Source organism: Ovis aries, chromosome 4 (assembly GCF_016772045.2).
Source record: "Ovis aries strain OAR_USU_Benz2616 breed Rambouillet chromosome 4, ARS-UI_Ramb_v3.0, whole genome shotgun sequence".
Lineage (NCBI taxonomy): Eukaryota > Metazoa > Chordata > Mammalia > Artiodactyla > Bovidae > Ovis > Ovis aries.
The window spans coordinates 114,854,499-114,876,285 of NC_056057.1; the positions used below are offsets into that span (position 1 = coordinate 114,854,499).

A 21,787-nucleotide genomic window follows, 5' to 3' on the forward strand; every position below is an offset into this window, starting at 1 on the left:
TCCCTCGTGGTCCAGTTAATAAGACTTTGCCTTCCAATGCAGGTGGTGGGGGTTTGATCCCTGGCCGGGGAGCTAAAGATCCCACATGACTTGCAGCCCCAAAACCAAAACATAAAAGAAAAGCAATACTGTAACAAATTCAGTAAAGACTTAGGGAAGGAAAAAAAAAAAAAAAGAAATGGCCCCTTTAGATACAGTCCAGTCACCATGTAGGTGACTCAGACAGTTTCTGCAACCATTGTATTTATTTCCTCCCATGGACTTTCAACACCTTATGTGACACTGGTTTGTGGAGAAAGATGGAGTTCTCCAGGCTCCCCTGGTGGTGCCGGTGGTAAAGAATCTGCCTGTCAATGCAGGAGATACAGATTCGATCCCCGGGTTGGGAAGATTCCCTGGAGAAGGAAATGGAAACCCACTTCAGCATTCTTACCTGGGAAATTCCATGGGCGTAAGGCTACAGTCCATAGAATCACAGAGTCGGACACAACTGAACACGCACACATGCACGTGCATATGGGGTCTCCAGCCTCAGCCTCTGTCTCCCCTACTTGCTGGGTGATGTCTCATGTCTGTCAAGCCTCTGAAGGCCTGCTGGTCCCCAACAAGAAAGTCCACAAGCTGGTGTAAAGGCACCAAGTGAGTTGATTTCCCACTCCAGGCAGCGCCCTTTCAGGGGCTCCTCAACTGACTTGACCACAGCTCCAGATGGTCTACGTTCTCTGTGGCTGGTCAGGCAGTGGCTCTTATTCAGCCCTGGAATATCAGCTAGAGGGTGATATTTCATGTGGTTGCAGGAAATACAACTTTATTAAAGTAGCTTAACAAAGGGTTCAATTTTGATACAAGGAGTTTACAGCTGGTACTCCAGGGCTGAGGTAACTATCCAAAGAACTTGATTTTTTTTCTTCCACCCGTTATGGTATCTTTTGTCCCCAGAGTGGCAAGATGGCCGCTTCAGCTTCAGCCTCAGCTCAGAACTGCAGGCAGAAAGAACAGACACAAGAAGGAAGACAGGATGGCACTTCTACTGCAAAAGCAAAGCCAACCCACAGGGCTGCTTCTACCACCTCCTGGTCATATGCTTACCCCAGCTATGAGAAACACAGTACAACTCAGTATTTCACATGGGTCCGTTGCTGTGATAAGCAAAACTGTAGTTTTGTTAGTAATGAGGGGGGGACAAATGCTAGTGAGCTGATGTCCAGCAGCACCTGCCATATGAGCTGGGGTGAACTTGCCACACACTCCTCACTCTAGAGAGACCTCATTCTCAACGGTATGGCGGATTCTTTTGACGATTCCCAACCAAACTTTCCTACAGTCCTAAACTCTTCCTCATTCTATACATGAACCAAGGAAGGGTCAAGAAAATAGAACCTCAGTGCCTGAGTCTGGTTCCAAAAAATACAGTCTTATAACATACTAAATATCCTACAGATAAACTTTGGAATAAACTACAAAGAACAAATACTAGAAAGTACTGGGGAGCCACCAAAGCAGATAGAAAAGGAAAGTATTTCCATCCTTGAAACAAGAACATAAGGTGACATCCATGTTTGAAAGTTTTTTCCAGAGGGCACTCCCCAGACCACAATGCAAGAAGTGACCAGAACTTCACTATCAAATATACCTCTTGTTTCCTGAACCTGGAGAGAAAAGCTTGGGACCACATCTGATTGCTTTATTCCTCTGCCTTCCTGCTTCCTTTCCCCTAGAAGAGGAGAGACTGTTCTCAACTCTAATTAGCTGGACTTCTATTGTGTAAGATGTTATTGTCTAGTGACTAAACCTTTTTTGGAAAATTGGAGAAGTGATAGGATATGGACAATCCATTTGTTGACAAGGCTGTCATCTTTTGAAAAAAATCTATTAATATTTTTTTAAAATAGTGGAAACTGATTATTCAGATTTTTCCATATTTTGTGAAGCATTAGCATGCATCATTGAAACAGCAAGAGAGTTTCAGAAAAATATCTGTTTCTGCTTTATTGACTATCCCAAAGGCTTTGACTATGTGGATCACAATAAACTGTGGAAAATTCTGAAAGAGATGGGAATACCAGACCGCCTGACCTGCCTCTTGAGAAACTTCTATGCAGGTCAGGAAGCAACAGTTAGAACTGGACATGGAACAACAGACTGGTTCCAAATAGGAAAAGGAGTACGTCAAGGCTGTATATTGTCACCCTGCTATTTAACTTCTATGCAGAGAGCATCATGAAAGACGCTGGGCTGGAGGAAGCACAAGCTGGAATCAAGATTGCCGGGAGAAATATCAATAACCTCAGATATGCAGATGACACCACCCTTATGGCAGAAAGTGAAGAAGAACTAAAGAGCCTCTTGTTGAAAGTGAAAGAGGAGAGTGAAAAAGTTGGCTTAAAGCTCAACATTCAGAAAATGGAGATCATGGCATCCGGTCCCATCACTTCATGGCAAATAGATGGGGAAACAGTGGTAACTGTGGCTGACATTATTTTTCTGGGCTCCAAAATCACTGCAGATGGTGATTGCAACAATGAAATAAAAAGATGCTTACTCCTAAGAAGGAAAGTCATGACCAACCTAGACAGCATATTAGAAAGCAGAGATATTACTTTGCCAACAAAGGTCTGTCTAGTCAAGGCTATGGTTTTTCCAGTGGTCATGTATGGATGTGAGAGTTTGACTATAAAGAAAGCTGAGCACCGAAGAATTGACGGTTTTGAACTGTGGTGTTGGAGAAGACTCTTGAGAGTCCCTTGGACTGCAAGGAGATCGAACCAGTCCTTCCTAAAGGTGATCAGTCCTGGGTGTTCATTGGAAGGACTGATGTTGAAGCTGAAGCGCCAACACTTTGGGCACCTGATGCAGAGAGCTGACTCATTTGAAAAGACCCTAATGCTGAGAAAGATTGAGGGCAGGAGGAGAAGGGGATGACAGAGGATGAGATGGTTTGGTGGCATCACCTATTCAATGGACATGGGTTTGGGTGGACTCCAGGAGTTGGTAATGGACAGGGAGGCCTGGTGTGCTGTGGTTCATGGGATCGCAGAGAGTCAGACACGACTGAGCCACTGAACTGAACTAAACTGAGCATGCATCAGAGTCACCTGGAAGACTTGTTAACATACAAAGTTACTGAATGAGCAGACCTGAGAATTTGCACGCCTAACAGTTCCCTGGCATTGCCAATGTGGCTGGTTCTCGACTGATTTGAGAGTGATTGCACTGGAGCAGATACCCTGTGTCTGACAAAGAAAGGGATAGTGGCTTCAAATTTTTTGAAGGCATTTCCTCTGCTCCAAGTATTACCAGCTAGATCAAGGGTGCCAAAGACCCTTCTCCCCTCCAGGATTCTGAAGGAAAAGTATACATACAAAGAACTGAATCTAATAAAGCAAAACACCATACCGTTACCCATATCCTAGGACTCCTAAGTAAAGATGAAGTGGAGATCAAACAGGGACCAGAACCCACAGTTAGAGTCCTCCTTCTCCTGGAAATGGAAGAGAGCCCAATTCAGTCCTGTTCAGTCACTCAGCCATGTCCAACTCTTTGCAACCCCATGGACTGCAGCACAGCAAGCATCCCTGTCCATCACCAACACCCAGAACTTGCTCAAGATCATGTCCATTGAGTCAGTGATGCCATGGAACCATCTCATCCTCTGCCATCCCCTTCTCTTCCTGCCTTCAATCTTTCCCAGCATCAGGGTCTTTTCCAATGAGTCAGTTCTTCCCATCAGGTGGCCAAAGTATTGGAGTGTCTGCTTCAGCATCAGTCCTTCTGAGGAATATTCAGTACTGATCTTTAAGATGAACTGGTTGGATCTCCTTGCAGTCAAAGTGACCCTCAAGAGTCTTCTCCAACACCACAGTTCAAAAACATCAGTTCTTCGGCACTCAACTTTCTTTAGAGTCTGGCTCTCACATCCATACATGACTACTGGAAAAGCCATAGCTTTGACTAGATGGACCTTTGTCAGCAAAGTAATGTCTCTGCTTTTTAATATGCTGTCTGGATGGCATCACCGACTCGATAGACGTGAGTTTGAGTGAACTCTGGGAGTTGGTGATGGACAGGGAGGCCTGGCATGCTGTGATTCATGGGGTCACAAAGAGTCGGACACGACTGAGTGACTGAACTGAAATGAACTGAACTAGGTTGGTTATAGCTTTTCTTCCAAGGAGCAAGCATCTCTTAATTTCATGGCTGCAGTCACCATCTGCAGTGATTTTGGAGCCCAAAAAATAAAGTCTGTCACCGTTCTCATTGTTTCACCATCTATTCGCCATGAAGTGATGGGACTGGATGCCATGATCTTCATTTTTTGAACGTTGAATTTAAACCAGTTTTTTCACTCTCCTCTTTCACTTTCATCAAGAGGCTCTTTAGTTCCTCTTCCTTTCTGCTATAAGGGTGGTGTCATCTGCATATCTGAGGTTATTGATATCTCTCCCAGCAATCTTGAAGCAACAGTTAGAACTGGACATGGAACAACAGACTGGTTCCAAATTGGGAAAGGAATATGTCAAGGCTGTATATTGTCACCCTGCTTATTTAACTTATATGCAGGGTACATCATGTGAAATGCTGGGCGATTCAGTTCAATTCAGTTCAGTTGCTCAGTCGTGTCTGACTCTTAGTGACCCCATGAATCGCAGCACACGAGGCCTCCCTGTCCATCACCAACTCCTGGAGTTCACTCAGACTCACGTCCATCGAGTCGGATATGCCATCCAGCCATCTCATCCTCGGTCATCCCCTTCTCCTCCTGCCCCCAGTCCCTCCCAGCATCAGAGTATTTTCCAATGAGTCAGCTCTTCGCATCAGGTGGCCAAAGTACTGGAGTTTCAGCTGTAGCATCAGTCCCTCCAAACAAATCCCATGGCTGATCTCCTTCAGAATGGACTGGTTGGATCTCCTTGCAGTCCAAGGGAGTCTCTAGAGTCTTCTCCAACACCACAGTTCAAAAGCATCAGTTCTTCAGCGCTCAGCTTTCTTCTCAGTCTAACTCTCACATCTATACATGACCACTGGAAAAACCATAGCCTTGACTAGATGGAACTTTGTTGGCAAAGTAATATGTCTGCTTTTCAATATGCTATCTAGGTTGGTCATAACTTCTCTTCCAAGGAGTAAGCGTCTTTTAACTTCATGGCTGCAGTCACCATCTGCAGTGGCGACTAAGCACAGCTAAATGAAGAGCTCGTGACACAATCAGGCAAGAACTGAGCAAGTCAAATATCACATAGAGAAGAAAATAAAGACATACTCAAAGTGTTATGTCGATTGTGTCTAAAGTAACACTTCTCATGTAGCTCTAAAGAAAAAGACTTGCAATTTTTAAAACTTTAAGTCCACTAATCTTTGATATTATTTTAAAGGTCTTTTTTTCTCTGGGCAATTATTTGGTAGAAGGTCTTTCATGTTTTGTATCCATTAGCATTTTTAGTTTTTTCTTTAAACATTTGCAAGAAAACTTTGCATAACCAAAGTAATAATATTTTTCATCATCTCTCCAATTGAAAATGTTTTTTTTCACACAATAATCCAAGTTGTTTTATAGCTGGTCCAAGTTGCAAGTCCTGAGTCTGTTAAAAGCCGTCCAAAGTGTTTTTTGTTGGCCATTCAATTCTGGCTTCCGTTACTAGTTTTGTCAAGTCTGTTTTTGATGGCTAAAAGGAACCCTTTTATCAAACCCTGTATGTATTGACTGAAAAGATTCTAACACCTTTTGTTTCTTTTTTCTTGGTTTCACTGCACTGCAGCACACTGCAATTACCATTCATGGTGAATGTTGTAAAACATCTTCCCGGCTCTTTTTCTCTCTCCTGTTCCAGTTTAGTACCTGCTTTGTCATCTCCATTCATTCTGCACCAATATCATGCCTTCATTTTGAAGCTTAAATTTTCTCCATGCTTACTTTTAACTAAAACTTAATCGGAATCTATTATAAGTAAAATAATCATCAGGATTTAAATTTAATAACCAACTAAATGTAGCTCTGTATCACTGTAACCCATGTTGTCTACACAAAGTGTTCATAAAAGTACCACAACACTCATTAGGAAGATTGTTGAAAGGGAAACAGTCTTCAGACATCGACTAAATCAGTGATGATGTGTTTATTATGTTCTGACACTAGAAATGGTAAACGTGCCCAAGGTTTACATTGCAATACGAGAATAATACGTGATACAACAGTTAGAGTGAAGTGTATTTCTACCCAAACCGCAGAACTGTGTTGAACAGTAAAATATTTTACCGTGTTTCAGTGTTTAAATTTAAATTAAAACAAATTATCATGAAATAAAAGTTCAGTTTCCCAGGTATAGCTATATTCCAAATTCCCAATAACCACATATGGCTAGTGTCTACCGTACTGGATACTGCAATTTCTAGAAAATACTCAAATATTTGGAAATTAAATACATTCTCCTTAATATCCATGAGAGATAAAAGATATCACAAAGAATTTGCAAAATATCCTAAACTGAGTGATAGTGAAAAGAGAACACGCAAAGCATAATAAGATGCAGGTAAACATGTGTAGAGGGAAGTTTTATAACTTTCTACCTTTGTGTTAGAAAATAAGAATTTTTAATAGTTTACAGGATATTCTCCGTAGCATGTTGCAGAGACTCGGGATATTATTATGCTCTTCTGAAGGATCCTGGGTTTGCTCCAGCAGGCACTTATATTACTGGTCGATGCCTTTGAACTTAACCTGGGAAGGCCTAATGTCGTTAGCAAGGAACTGTTCCAGTTTTGCTCTTTCAGGGCAAGTCCCTTAGTCCTGAGGTGATCTTTACTCCCACTAGTACTTCAGTGGACTACTTGGTGGACTAGAATCCAAAATTCTGTCTTTGCTGCTGAGGGCAACTGCTGAAATCTCTGACCAGCTTATTCATCCTTCCAAAACGCCTCCCCTGGACCCTTTAGAGACCGCAATTCCTGGGTCATCCAAAGACTTGAAAGGAGTTTTTATACAGAATTGCTCATGCTCCCACTCATGCCCCTCTGTGGGAGTTCTCCATCAATATCTACCCTCTCTGGCTGCCCCCAAACTCCATCCTCTTACGCTCAGGTCCCTGTGAATTTCTGCTTGAGCGCATCCCTGGATCAGCAGGATGGAGACATACTCTCAGGGGTGAACCACATACATGTGACAGCCACGTGGCCCCTGAGTGAAGTGTCAAGTTCCCCATAGCCTCTCCCTGTATTTGGTCACTCTCAGTGTCTTCCAACAATTGTTTAAAAACTCTCATTATTTTGAATTTTCCACAGAGTGTATGAAAGTTATTACAGGAGAATTCAGAGCTGGAAAACCCCTGAGATTTTTAGCCATTGCTTTGACCCACCAAGGAGGAAGCAGCCCATGGACTCACTGGTCACTTTGGACTCTCCAGATCTCTTTCATGCTTTGCTCCAGTGTAGGGTTTTGTGTTTTTTGTTTTTGTTTTTTGAGAATAATGAATTCCAAAGGTCACTATTTTCACAGCTTTGGCAAAGACAAACCCCTCTCCTCCCCCAACCCATGACCTCATCCTCAGCACCTCTTTCTTTCTGGTACACAGACCATGGGATTTCCAGAATAAACGGACCACACCTTCTCTGTTCTCTGATGCTCAGGGAGTGATGGTGTGAAGCAACAGCTCCCCTTCCTTCTGAAATGTCGTGGATTTTCTTTGGTTTTTAGTAACAAAGGAGAGAAAAACCCATATTCTGTAAAATTTTAAGAAATTCCTTTAGAATATTTTTTTTAATTTTTATTTTTACTTTATTTTACAACACTGTATTGGTTTTGCCATACATTGACATGAATCCACCATGGGTGTATATGCGTTCCCAAACATGAACCCCCTCCCACCTCCCTCCCCATAACATCCCTCTGGGTCATCCTCATGCACCGGCCCCAAGCATCCTGTATCCTGCATCAGACATAGACTGGCGATTCGTTTCTTACCTGATAGTATACATGTTTCAATGCCATTCTCCCAAATCTTCCCACCCTCTCCCTCTCCCTCAGAGTCCAAAAGTCTGCTCTACACATCTGTGTCTCTTTTGCTGTCTCGAATACAGGGTCATCATTACCATCTTTCTAAATTCCATATATATGTGTTAGTATACTGTATTGGTGTTATTCTTTCTGGCTTACTTCACTTTGTATAATCAGCTCCAGTTCCATCCATCTCATTAGAACTGATTCAAATGAATTATTTTTAATGGCTGAGTAATACTCCATTGCATATATGTACCACAGCTTTCTTATCCATTCATCTGCCTTTAGAATTTTTAATGAATGATGTGTTTTAAGTGACTTGCCATTTGTCATTTAGTGACTTGACATTTCGTGAGTGACAGTGCCTGACATTTGGTTAATACTTATATTTTCTAGGATGAGATCAATTAGGCCAACAGGGTTAAAAGGAAAGTACCTAATTTAAAGATATTTATCTTCTTAAAGGAAATGCAAATGACTTTAGCTGTCAGTTTAGTGGCTATGAAGTAATGGGCCTATTCATTTAGAAACAAAATGACTTTATTTCACTTATCCTTGAAGAATTTACAGATTCTCCCAGTCTTTTTTTAATGTTTCAGATTTTTAATGTGACTTTAAAATTTGTTCTTTTCACATTGTGTAAATTTAAGGTGTGCTGAGTGTTACTTTGGTAGACTGGTGTATCATAGTACGGTTGCCATTTTAACAATCTTCAGCATATCACATACTTATACTATAATGTTATTGTCTACATTCAGTATACTGTACTTTAGACCTCTGTGGCTTTTTAGTGCTTGCGACAAGTCTGTGCCTGGAACACCATCAATCTTATCCCCTGTGCTCCCACTTCTTGGTAACCACCATTCTCTTCCTTTTTTAAACAGGTTTGACTTTTTAGATTCCATGTATTACACAGTACTTGTCCTTCTCTGACTTATCTTCCTTCCAATTCTTCCAAATTCAATACATGAACATAAGACAACTCCAACTGGAATACCAACAGTATACTTTTTAGAAAATTCAACAAGTAATTTTAATTTTCACACAGAAGAAGAAATGCCTGAAAATAACAAAAGAAATACAAAAATGGTGGCTGGGGAAGAAATCGGAGGTGGAGGGGGAGAGTTCACATTACAATCAAAGCCAAGGAATCAAGTCAATATTTTATTCATATAGGAGTTGAGAAGATGGAAGACAAGAAGAGAGGCAAAAATTCTCACAGAAATCATAGGGAATATGAAAACTCACCATATGATAACTGCTGTTTCAGTTCAGCAGGAGATGATCACCTACTTAGTAAATGGTCTGGCGCAAAGGCTGTCTTAAGCATACTCCAATGTGTCTCTGTTCTGACTCCAGACCCTTTTAGCTAAAGTCCTGCTCCAGCTTTCTCAGGGGTCCTCTGGGTGAGGACGAGATGACACTCGGAGTTGCAGGACTCTCCGAGGCCCGTAGGCTGCTCCTGAGGACGTTCACATGGTCTGCTTCTTTCTTTGCAACTTCCCTTTCTTTCTTCCTTCCTCCCTCCATTCTACACCCCCAAACACCTGGCTGGGGAACCTGCTTACACGCCCAGACACCCCTCGCTTTCTGCTCTCTCTTAAGGGAGAAGGGAAGGGGTTGCAGGTCAGACAGAGGCTGGGCTGGAAGTCTCTGCTCTCCATGCAGGAGGGTGAGCATCAGAAGGGTGCTATCAGGTGTGTGACCTCCCTTGTCCAAGCCTCCCTGGGAAGAGCTCCTCTGCTATCCAAGGCCACTTGGATGCCTGGGGGGCGTGTGTCCTGCAGCCAGGTCTATGCCCCATTTCCTGAGCAGACCTGGCCCCTGGATACGCCTGCCCTGCTCCGCTCCTTCCCATGGGGCCCCTTTGCTGCGGGTGATGGCCTCTTTCAAGAGCGAATCAAGAGCAGCTCCTTGTGGCCCTCCCCCGTTTCTAGTAGCCCTCTCCTCCCCAGCCCAGAGCCTGCCCTGCCCCACTGGCACAGGGCTTTAAAAGCCATCGTGCCTGCCCTCTTAAGGGGCAAGGATACAGCCCAAGAGACGCAGAGTTGCCTGGTCCACGTTCCACGCTGATCTGCTGCATCAAGTTTTAAGCCGAGACTCCAGTGGCCCGGATCCTGCCGTGTTCCACAGCAGAAGGGAGCACAGGTCCGCATCAGGAGGCTTGGCTTCTCTCAGAGTTCTGTTGCAGAGAGGGAACGCCAGCGACACGCGAGGAACGGCTGGGGGCGCAGAGCAGGAGGGCCCCTGTGTTCTGGAAGGTGTGATGAAGGACCTGAGAACTCAGGAGCCCACCCACCTCCTCTCACCTGACCAGAGGCTGCCCTGGAGACAGGAGGGGCCAGGGACCCCTGGGATGGAGCGGGCAAGTGAGGGGCCTGGGAGCCAGACTCTGGCCAAGGGAGGCAGGCAGGAAGCCACGGAGGCGTGAGCCTCACATGGGTGCACTGGGCGGGAGCTGGCGTCCAGTTTGCTCGGGCTCCTTCAGGATGCGGCTCAGGCCCTGCAGCCAGGCCTGGTCCCCGCACCCCTCCTCAGAGCCAGGCCGCCAGAGACCCCAGCTCTCACGGGGCGCAGCGCGGGGCTGGGGGGCGGCCGGGGGACTGTAGGCGCGGCCCTCGTTCTCCCACAGGACCCCTTCGACGTGCCGCATGAGCTCCCTCAGCTGGGCCTCCTGCTCGGCTCCGTCCCCCTTGTTGTTGAAGCCGCAGTGTCGCCTTGAGCAGACCACGTCCAGCTCGGCCAGCGCCCGGTTGTCGGTCTCCTGCAGGTACGTCCCCAGCGAGCCGCCGTCCAGGTCCTCCTTCCGCGTGAACACCAGGACGGTGCGGGCCAGGACGCCGGCCCCGAACACCTCCTCGAGGCGCCTGGCCACCCGCTGGTCCTCCTCGGTGAAGCGGCCGAGCTGAGTCACCAGGAGCACCGCGTGCGGCCCCGGCCAGGAACAGGCGCCAGCCTCGCCTACGCCCTGAGCGGTCCCCTGGGGCGCCGCCCAGCGGGACAGGATGTCGGGGGTGTCGATGACCTGCAGCTCCCTCCCCGCCCACGCGCGGCGCCCCTGCTGGAAGGCCTGGGTCACCGGGCGGGCGCTGAGCTTGGACTCGAACACTCTCCTCCCGAGGATGCTGTTTCCCGTGGCGCTTTTCCCGCTCCCAGATTTTCCCGCCAGGATGAGCCTCAGCGTCTGCGGGGTCCCTTCATCCCCCCGCAGCCCTGAAAGCATCAAGAGAAGGAGGGGGGCCGCTGTTAGAGCCCCTCCCCCGCTTTAGCCTCCCCGGGGCCAGAGGTTCCTGGTGCGGGCAGGACAAAGGAAGCCCAGCATCTGCATCTGAGATATGCCGTGGGTTCACAGGCTTTCCTTCCTTTTCTTTTTTCTAAATTTTTTTTGGGGGGAAATAAGGTAGAAAATACATAACATAAACTGTACTCTTTGCACCATATTTAGGTGTAGCCTTCCATACATTCACATTGCTGGGCAGTCATCACTTGAGCATCTCAAGAACTTTCCATCCTCCCAAATGACACCCTGTCCCCATTAAACACTAACTCCCCATTCTTCCTTCCCACCACCTGACGTCCACTGCTCTTTCTGTCTCCATGTGTTTGACTGGTCTAAGGACCTCACATTACTGGAATCAGGCAATTTTTGCCCTGCTGTGTCTGGCTTATTCACTTTGCATAATATGTTCAAGCTTCATTCATGTTGGAGCAAGTGTCAGAATTGCCTTCCTTTTTAAGGCTGAATAATATTCCTTTGACTGTGTGGATCACAATAAAGTGTGGAAAATTCTGAGAGAGTTGGGAATACCAGACCACCTGACCTGCCTCTTGAGAAATCTGTATGCAGGCCAGGAAGCAACAGTTAGAACTGGACATGGAACAACAGACTGGTTCCAAATAGGAAAAGGAGTACGTCAAGGATGTATATTGTCACCCTGCTTATTTAACTTCTATGCAGAGTACATCATGAGAAATGCTGGACTAGAAGAAACACAAGCTGGAATCAAGATTACCGGGAGAAATATCAATAACCTCAGATATGCAGATGACACCACCCTTATGGCAGAAAGTGAAGAGGAACTCAAAAGCCTCTTGATGAAAGTGAAAGTGGAGAGTGAAAAAGTTGGCTTAAAGCTCAGCACTTAGAAAATGAAGATCGTGGCATCCAGTCCCATCACTTCATGGGAAATAGATGGGGAAACAGTGGAAACAGTGTCAGACTTTATTTTGGGGGGCTCTGAAATCACCACAGATGGCGACTGCAGCCATGAAATTAAAAGACATTTACTCCTTGAAAGAAAAGTTATGACCAACCTAGATAGCATATTGAAAAGCAGAGACATTACTTTGCCAACTAAGGTCCGTTTAGTCAAGGCTATGGTTTTTCCTGGGGTCATGTATGGATGTGAGAGTTGGACTGTGAAGATGACTGAGTGCCGAAGAATTGATGTTTTTGAACTGTGGTGTTGGAGAAGACTCTAGAGAGTCCCTTGGACTGCAAGGAGATCCAACCAGTCCATTCTGAAGGAGATCAGCCCTGGGATTTCTTTGGAAGGAATGATGCTAAAGCTGAAGCTCCAGTACTTTGGCCACCTGATGCGAAGAGTTGGCTCATTGGAAAAGACTCTGATGCTGGGAGGGACTGGGGGCAGGAGGAGAAGGGGACGACAGAGGATGAGATGGCTGGATGGCATCACGGACTCGATGGACGTGAGTCTGAGTGAAGTCCGGGAGTTGGTGATGGACAGGGAGGCCTGGCGTGCTGCGATTCATGGGGTCCAAAGAGTTGGACACGACTGAGCAACTGAACTGAACTGAACTGAATATTCCACTGTAGGTGTAGGTGTATATATGATTCCATATTCAGAAGTATATGGAGTTGGGGGGGGGGGTTGTTTCCACTTTCTGCTATTGTGAATAATGCAGCTATGTACCTCAGCACACTTATATTCAATATCTGTTTCAACTGTATGGGGTATATTCCCCAGAAGTGGAATTGTGGGATCATATGGTAGAATGCCACGTTTCATGCTTCTGTTTGAAACTTCTTCTCGGACCACCTATTCCCACCAGGTGGGATCATCCCCTCATGAACTGGGAGCCTGAGCTTCTCGAGCACCTCTGGTTGGAGACCCTTTCCAGGAAGATGGTGAAGTTGGAAGCACACAGCCTCTGTGTCTGTCGTCTCCCTGCCGTGATGGAACACTCCACATTACCTTCACTTTTCCCAACAAGGAGTGTTGTGAGGGTGGGGGCCTTTCAGCCAGACCCCCAGCTCCACAGCACAGCTCACACTGGGGTCACAGTCCTAAGCTCCACCGTTGAAGTTTGGGCTGGACACCCTTACTCAGGAGAATATCAGAACCATCAGCTGCAAGTAGGTGTTTCATGCCCATCTAATACTGAGGAGCCCAAGTCCAGATTTTAAAAATGACCCTGGCTGGAGGGCATGAAGGGAATTCCCTTCTCCTGGCCTTGCAGGTCCCAGGACCCACAGCACATAGAGAAGCACCAAACCGTAGCTAGTTTCCAGTCTGTTCCCAGGGAAGACACTGCTGTGTTTCAGTGCAGAGCCCTCAGCCTCTTGAGGCCAGGACTGGCACCGTCTTCTTCCAGCTCTCCCCAGCAGGGGTGTGTTTCTCCTGCCTTTCTGCCTTGATGGGCTGTCCCACCCACCAACTCCAACTGTAAGATATCGGCTCCCTCCAGCTTCTGCAGGTGACCTGAGTGAATGCCTGGGACATCCACAGAAGCAAGGAAGGGCAACGTCCATCTGTACTCAAATGCAAAGCTGGAGGAAGACACTGGTTCCCCATCTGGGCAAGCCTGGAGACACTCATGCCACACCTTTGGACTTAAAAGCGAAATACATTGAGCACAGAGGGAATTTTAAAGTAAACGCTGCAAAAAGGGTAAATCAGGTGTGAACACTGGGATTGTTGCTTTCCTATGCAGCTTAATATTATGGGTTTTCCCCAATGGCTCAGGCCACTGAAGTTCTTCTAATAAAAACATAGGTGCATGGAACTGCATAATAAATTGCCAATCAATTCTTTTGTCCAGGAAAGTGACGGATTTCCAGCATTCCTAAATTCCTAAGTTCTGTCTCTCCAGGTTAGATGGAAAGTTGAGCCCATGAAAGTGAAGCCCCTGACCCTGATGAAACAGCTTTTGGGGGGAGGGAGCCCCTTGGGAAGACAGAGCCCAGACCTGCGGACCCTTGATTGCATCCTATGTGTTCACTAGTGCTTTGCAGCCCCCGTGGTCCTGAGAGTCTCACAGCAGAGCCAGCGCGACACCCACCAGGGGCCGGGGGCGAGCCGTCTGTCACACCCACGAACACATCCTTCCTGACACTCAGTGAAGGGGCAGTGACTGTGGTCTGTCACCCCCTTTGACCCACGGCACCATCAGGGCGCCTTCCCTTCTGTCTGGCTGCGGTGAAGGGTGGCCCAATCCGAACGCCCAGTGATGGCCACTCCGGTGGGCGAATCTCTGACAGGGGGGACTCCCACTGCCCCTCCCAACACATCACCTGCCCCTCAGGCCCTAGCCACCCCCCCTCAAGTTCATGTCTGCTAGAAAGTTGTTTTACCTCCTGACCCATCTGGAGAAGGATCCTGAGATGCACCTTCTTCAGGTTCCTCCGGGAAAAGGATTTCGAATTCTTCTTCCTCCATCTAGGAAAAAAATAAAATGTGTCTTACTGATGTTTCCTCTGAGCTTTCAGGGGCTCCTGACTTTTGCCTTTCTCTTGCCCATGGAAGCTGTTTGCATCGGTTCGTTGCCATGGGACTGGGTGAGGGGGGTGTCTGAGATATCCCCCTCTATCTCCTTTAGGGACCCTGTTTCCCCCTTCCTTCCCCTGCACTTGTTCTCCACTTGGGGAACGGGGGGATTCTGTGATGGGGAGAAATGACCAGAGACGTGTCCTGACAGACACTGTCCTGGGAGCAGTGGCCAGTGTGCCGGGTGACATGAGCAGGACATTGTTGGAGAGGCTGGTGAGGGGCTCATGGGGTCAGAACGATCTGTGGGGTGAGCCTGGCAGTGAGGGCTGCAGAGGCCGAGCGCTGGGTGGTGAGGAGGGCAGCAGACAGGCACAGGCTCCCTCTCCACGTGGGGTGCAGTCCTGCCGGGAGGCCAGGGTCCTTGGCACTCAGCACCAGGCCACCGACTCGGGTGGTCACGCTGCCGGGGCCTCCGTGTCCCTGGAGATGTGGATGCTGAGTCCAAACTAAACATTCCTGAGATCCTGTCCCCCTGGAAGTTTCCAGGACATTTTACAATGTTTTCTAGAGCAATTCCCAGTCCTCTTTGCCAAGGAGGGCATTGTCGCCCACCAGGAGCGCCTGTCATCCACTCTCAAGTCCAGAGAGCTGTCTGCCCAGCCCCCAGCCGCCTCACCCCAGACCCTGCCCGACGGGGCATCACCACACGTGGGCCACGTGCCAGTGTTTGTCTCCAACATGGAGCAGATCTGTCACCTTGTGAGGTTTCTCGGGAGAAAAGTGAGACTCACAGAGTGTCCTGCCCAAGGTTAAGCGGGGAGTGCCAGGCAGAGCCCAAAGGCTGCAAGGTCCTGATTCCCCTGGCTCCTCCCATTGCTCCTGAAACAGGCGCACACACAGACACTCTCACAAACACACACTCACAAACATACAAACAAAAGATACACACAAACACAGCACATACACTACTTACGCACATACACGTACAAAAGTACAAACATAGCACACACATACAACACACACGAACACATACTTACTCACAAACATATGAACATACATACACAGCACACAAACACAAACATGACACAGAGACACATAAGACACACACATATTCACAACCCATACACAGAAACACAACACACGCCATTCACACATATGCTCACAAACATACAAACACATGTATAAACATACATACAACACATACAAACATAACACACATTCATCTATACACAAATAGACACACTCAACACAGAGATACACACCAACATAACACACACACATATACATACAAACACATATACACACAAACATACTATGCACAGCATCCCCACAACACACTCTCAGGCAAAATACACACACAAACACAGACTCACATACAGGCAGGGTCACCACGGCCTTAGACTCACCGCCCTGCTATCCGTGGGGCAGGAGGAATGCCCATGTCTTGCGTCTCCTGGGGCCGTGTGCTCTCCTGAACTCTCCGTGTCTCCTTTGAGAGTTAACAAACTGCAGGCTGAATGGAGGAGATCAGAGACAGTGCCCAAACGTACACACACATAGAGGACATGGCGGATATTTTTTCAGTAATACGCGATCCGGAAGCTCAGCTCAAGAACTGCGCTTGAGAGTGCAGCCCTCAGCCCTGAGAAGAGGGAAGAGGAAGTGGGCTGAGCTCTCCAGCAAGGGCCCCCAGGCCGAAAGCTCTTCAGGCTGCACCTGTCTGCAGCCTTGGTGGCAACTCCCTCCAGTGTTCTCACCTGGAAAACCCCATGGACAGAGGAGCCTGGCAGGCTGCAGTCCATGGGGTCGCAGAGAGTGGGACACGACTGAGTGACTTCACTGGTAACATCAACAGGGGAAACAGGAACACGAATGTTGTTATAACTTTTATCCTGAATTAGGACAAGTGGAACTCAGAGGCTTAAACCAAAGCAGCAGATCTTTCAGAAAACATCCGGCCAGCAGAGTGCTTTTTTCCTGATTTCCTCCCTTTTTGAGAATTCCCCTTCCTGCAGATGTCCTCTGTCTTCTCCATCATGATGCATACTCCCTGACTCTCTTCCTCCCCCAGCTCCTCCTTCAGCTGCTCCATTGGCTCCAGGGTCACCAGTTTGCTGACCCTAGATCTTGAGACTCGTCACCTCCATAATCCCATGAGCCTCACCGGTCAATGCTTTACAATAAGTGTCTCTCTATGCTTGGGTATATCCACACACATTCTGTGCCTGAACATTCCAAGATCTGTGTCACATCAGAGTCTGGGTCTAAGGTTTGCTTTCTGTGTTTTCTCCTGCCTTTAGCACATCCTGTAATGTTGCTGAAAGTCGGACATGATAATATCAGATACGAGGAATTAAGGTGAATAGGCCTGTGGTGTGAGATCTTATGTTGACCTGGCTGGGAGCTGGGCTGTGTTTAACGTTTGCTGGAGCTTCGTTCTCCTCTGGTGCCCTTGTTTATCTCCCCAGTTGTCTGTGGGTTTCCCTAAAACCCAGTCTTAAATAGAACTTGTATCTTGCTGTTCACTCGTCTTTATTCACTGTTTTCATCCTGTGTCCTGTGATGTGGGGAGGAGTGAGGAGGGAAGCATTACTTGGGGATTGAGTCTTACTCTCTCAATGGGTCTGTGTTCCTAGGCTGTGGGTATCACAATTTTTCTTTTTCTTTTTTTAGCTTTTCCTCCTCTTCTCCCCCTTTAGGTGATACTGACCAAGTATTAGTCACTTCTGAATTTTTCCTCTTCATTTTCTCAGAGGATCTTTCTTTTATTTGATGCTTGGACCTTGAAGAACTTTTTCAGTTACTTGAATGCCACATTCCCATCTGTATTCTCTGGAACTGCTTTAAAGAGCTGAAACCAAAATATTTCTCAGGGAGTGTACTCTATTAATAAAAAGTTTTCAATAAATATTTTGGAGGTTTAAGGATGTATGGAGGATTCAAATGTTCAATATTAACACTATTTTAATTTTTTTCTAGAGGAAATATATACTGTCAACAATATTTCTTCTAGACAAAGAAACTGCATGTATAAAATGTAAAGGTGGATGTGAAATTATCATTATTTGTAAACAATTTGTTTATAAGTCTGGGGAAAATTAACAAAGGAAGCTGATAAACTATTATGAACAATAGGAGAATTTAGTAAACTGATGGATGCAAAAGTAAATAAAAACCATAAAAATTGTCTGCCATGCAAACAACTGTCAATTAGATCTGACATGATTTTTAAAGCAATGACAACAATAAAAATTAAAAAATAAAAAGTATGAGAATAAACTTTTAAATTGCATAAAAATCTAATGAAGAAAACTCTGAGAAACTTTCAAGGATGTGAAGCAAACAGAACTTTCCCACGCTTAGTGAAAATGTGTATTAGTAGAACCACTTTGGGAAATGCTCTGTAGTATCTCAGAAACCTGAATATTACACGTAGTCAACCTTCCCCATTCTACCCCAAGGTGCAAAGCAACAGAAATGTGTGCTTGCCAACAAAAGGTAATATACACAATATTTATAGCAAGATATCCAGAATAGCAAACCACTGGACATAGTATCAATCCTCTCACCACAAAAAACAGAAAGAAAGAAAAATGGTAACTATGTGAGGTGATAGATATGTTAACTGGCTTGATTGTGGTGACTATTTCACAAACTATGTATCAAATCATCAGGTTGTATGTACCTTAAACATATATAATTATAATTTGTTGTTTATACCTCCAATAAAGCTGGCTTAAAGCTAAAAAAATTTTTTTTAATTTTTTAACTAATATCATGGCATCCAGCTGCATTACTTCATGGCAAATAAAAGGGGAAAAGGTGGAAGTAATGACAGATTTCCTCTTTTTGGGCTCTAACATCACTGCTGATGGTGACTGCAGCCATGAAATCAGAAAACCATTGCTTCTTGGCAGGAAAGCTATGACAAACCCAGAGAGTGTGTTGAAAAGAAGAGACATTACTCTGCCAACAAAAGTCCATATAGTCAGGGCTATGCTCTTCCCAGTGGTCACGTACGGTTATGAAAGCTGGACCGTAAAGAAGGCAGAGTGCCAAAGCATTGATGCCTTTGAACTGTGGTGCTGGAGAAGACTCCTGAAAGTCCCTTAGACAGCAAGGAGATCAAACAAGTCAATCAACCCTGAATACTTGTTGAAACGACTGATGCTGAAGTTGAAGCTCCAGAATTTTGGTCATCTGATGCAAGCATCAGACTCATTGAAAAATTCTCTGATACTGGGAAAGACTGAGGGCAGGAGGAGAAGAGAGTGTCAGAGGATGAGATGGCTGGATGGCGTCACTGATTCAATGGACATGAATTTGGGCAAACTCTGGAGATGATGAGGGACAGGGAGGCCTAGTGTGCTGCAGTCCATGGGATTGTAAAGTGTTGCACACGACTGGGTGACTGAACAACCACAAAGCCAGGAGAATAAAGTAGCTGATCGAAATTAATGGGGTTATCTAAATTATATCTTTATATTATAAATTATGGGGCTTCCCCAGGGGCTCAGCGGTAAAGAATCCCCCTGCCAGTGGAGGAGACACAAGAAACTCAGGCTCAATACCTGGGTTGGGAAGATCCCCTGGAGAAGGAAATGGCAACCCACTCCAGTGTTCTTGCCTGGAGAATCCAATGGACAGAGGAGCCTGGCAGGCTACAGTCCACAGGGTAGCAAAGAGTTGGATACGACTGAGAACACACACATTATAAATTATATATAGTGGGTTTTATTCATACAATGGAATAGTACATAGCAATGAAACTGCATGATTTTTTGCTACATATAACAACGTGGATGCATCTCAAAACATAATTGTAAGAAAAAAGAAAAGGCAGATACAACAGAATACCTACTGAAAGATTTCATTTGTAAAAGGTACAAGAACAGCTAAAGCTAATCTATGCTATCACAAGTTCAGTGAGAGGTCACCCCTAGAATGTATAACTGGGGCCTTTAATTTGCCAGCAACATTCCGTGTCTTGAACTGTGTGCTTGTTACTTGGGTATGTTCCATTTATGACAACTGAAAATTCAGTGACCTGTAAACTTATATGAGCCCTTTCCTCTATGAACACCATACTTCTCACACACACACACACACACACACACACACACACACACAATCAAAACTGAAAACAAACAAACAAAAAAGAAAGTGACTAATGAACACACACACACACACACAAAGTGCATGGACCAAAAAATGCAACATGCCTGAAAAAAAAAATCATGAAACTCCCCATATACCTTCCTAGGTATACTAATGCATTTAATTCAATGCTGATTTTTTTAAGGCCTCTGTAACTTTGGTTTTGTATACTAGATAGGGGCGTTGGTTCTGAAGTATGAAAGTACACTTGTAAGGATAGCCATCTTCCAGAAGGACTAAAATAATCTCAAAGGATGCAGCCACCAGAAAATGCCCCGAGCCCTACGTCCCACCACAGAGTCCACAACAGGGTCCTCAGGATGCTAAGTTGGGCCCTGCCTCCCCAATTCTTCCCCACTTCCCGCTCAACTAGGGGAGGAAGATCACACCGTGTGCTTGGACAGGTGTCACTGCCTGAGTTCACCAGGAGCAGATTCTGAGATTAAAATGCTGCAGGCATGAACTTTCTTTAGGAGAGCTCTTGGGATGGAAACCTGTGAGACCCTGAAGGATGTAGGACAGGGCGGAAGGAGACGCTGGGCTGTGATGAGTCACAGCAAGGCCGCAGCTGCATCACCTGGCACTGGAGCTGGGGGCGCGGTGGTGGGGGGGGGGAGGCGAGGGGGCAGGGCAGATTCGTCCCAAACTGGTGTCCTTGTGCCTCTGCAGAGACCAGTCCTGAAATGTGAGTGCCCTGGGAGTGGTGGGGAGGACCATCTCAGAAGAAAGGAATCTCTTCAGCTGAGAATAATCCTGAGGGGATGCCTTGAGGGGATGCCTATGGGATGGCATCACCCCGGCCCATGAGAAAAAGACCCAGATTGCCCCACAGTCAGTCTCTCCCATCAGGGAGCTTCCACAAGCCTCCTATCCTCATCCATCAGAGGGGAGACAGAATGAAAAGCACAATCACAGAAAACTAACCAAACTCATCACATGAATCACAGCCTTGTCTAACTCAATGAAACTATGAGCCTCGCCATGCAGGGCCACCCAAGAAGGCCTGGTCATGTTGGAGAGTTCTGAAAACACATGGTCCACTGGAGAACGGAATGGCAAACCACTTCAGTATTCCTGACTTGAGAATCCCATGAACAGTATGAAAAGGCAAAGAGTGACTGAACTGAACACTCCTGTCAGCAGGGAGACTGGGGGCTTCAGTTCTAAAACTGTGGTGGAGGTGGATCTCAGTGGCAGATCATAGCAGATACTATACTGAGCCAAATTTAGGCCATTTCACCATCTCCAAAAATGCAAATACCAGAGAGGGTGTGGAACAAAGGGACCCCTTCTACACTGTTGGTGGGAATGTAAATTGGTACAGCCACGATGGAAAACACTATGGAGGTTCTTTAAAAAAAACTAGAAAAGGGATTGCCATATAATCCTGTAATCCCACTCCTGGACATATATCTGAAAAAGACAAAAACCCAAATTTGAAAACATTCATGCATCCAGTGTTTATTGCAGCACTAGTTACAATAACAAAGACATGTAAGTAACCTAAATGTTCATTATATACATACACACACACACACACACACAAACACACACACATATAATGGACTGCTGGCCATAAAAAAGAATAACATAATGTCATTTGCAGGAACGTGGATGGAGCTAGAGGTTATCATAGTAAGTGAAGTAAGTCAGAGAAAGAAAAATATTTCATAATATCACTTACATGTGGACTCTAAAATACAAATGAACTTATTTGCAAAACAGAAATAGACTCACAGACATAGAAAACAGAGTTACCAGAGGGGATGGTGGGGAGGGATAAATTAGGGGTTTGAGATTAGCAGATACAAACTACTGTATATAAAACAGATAAACAAGGACCTACTGTATTGCACAGGGAGCTATATACAATAGCTTAACCTATAATGGTTATTATATATAATCTTAA

At 45.8% G+C, this 21,787-nt stretch overlaps 1 protein-coding gene across 1 annotated transcript; it reads right to left on the reverse strand.

The window, feature by feature from the left end:
- Window positions 1–8,995: 8,995 nt before the first annotated feature.
- GIMAP6 (GTPase, IMAP family member 6) lies at window positions 8,996–16,343 on the reverse strand. The gene is given in 4 exon segments (XM_027968994.2): window positions 8,996–11,203; window positions 14,586–14,670; window positions 16,128–16,261; window positions 16,264–16,343. Coding segments are annotated over 4 exon segments (1,023 nt in total). The 5' UTR covers window positions 16,289–16,343; the 3' UTR covers window positions 8,996–10,424.
- Between the last annotated feature and the right edge of the window lie 5,444 nt (window positions 16,344–21,787).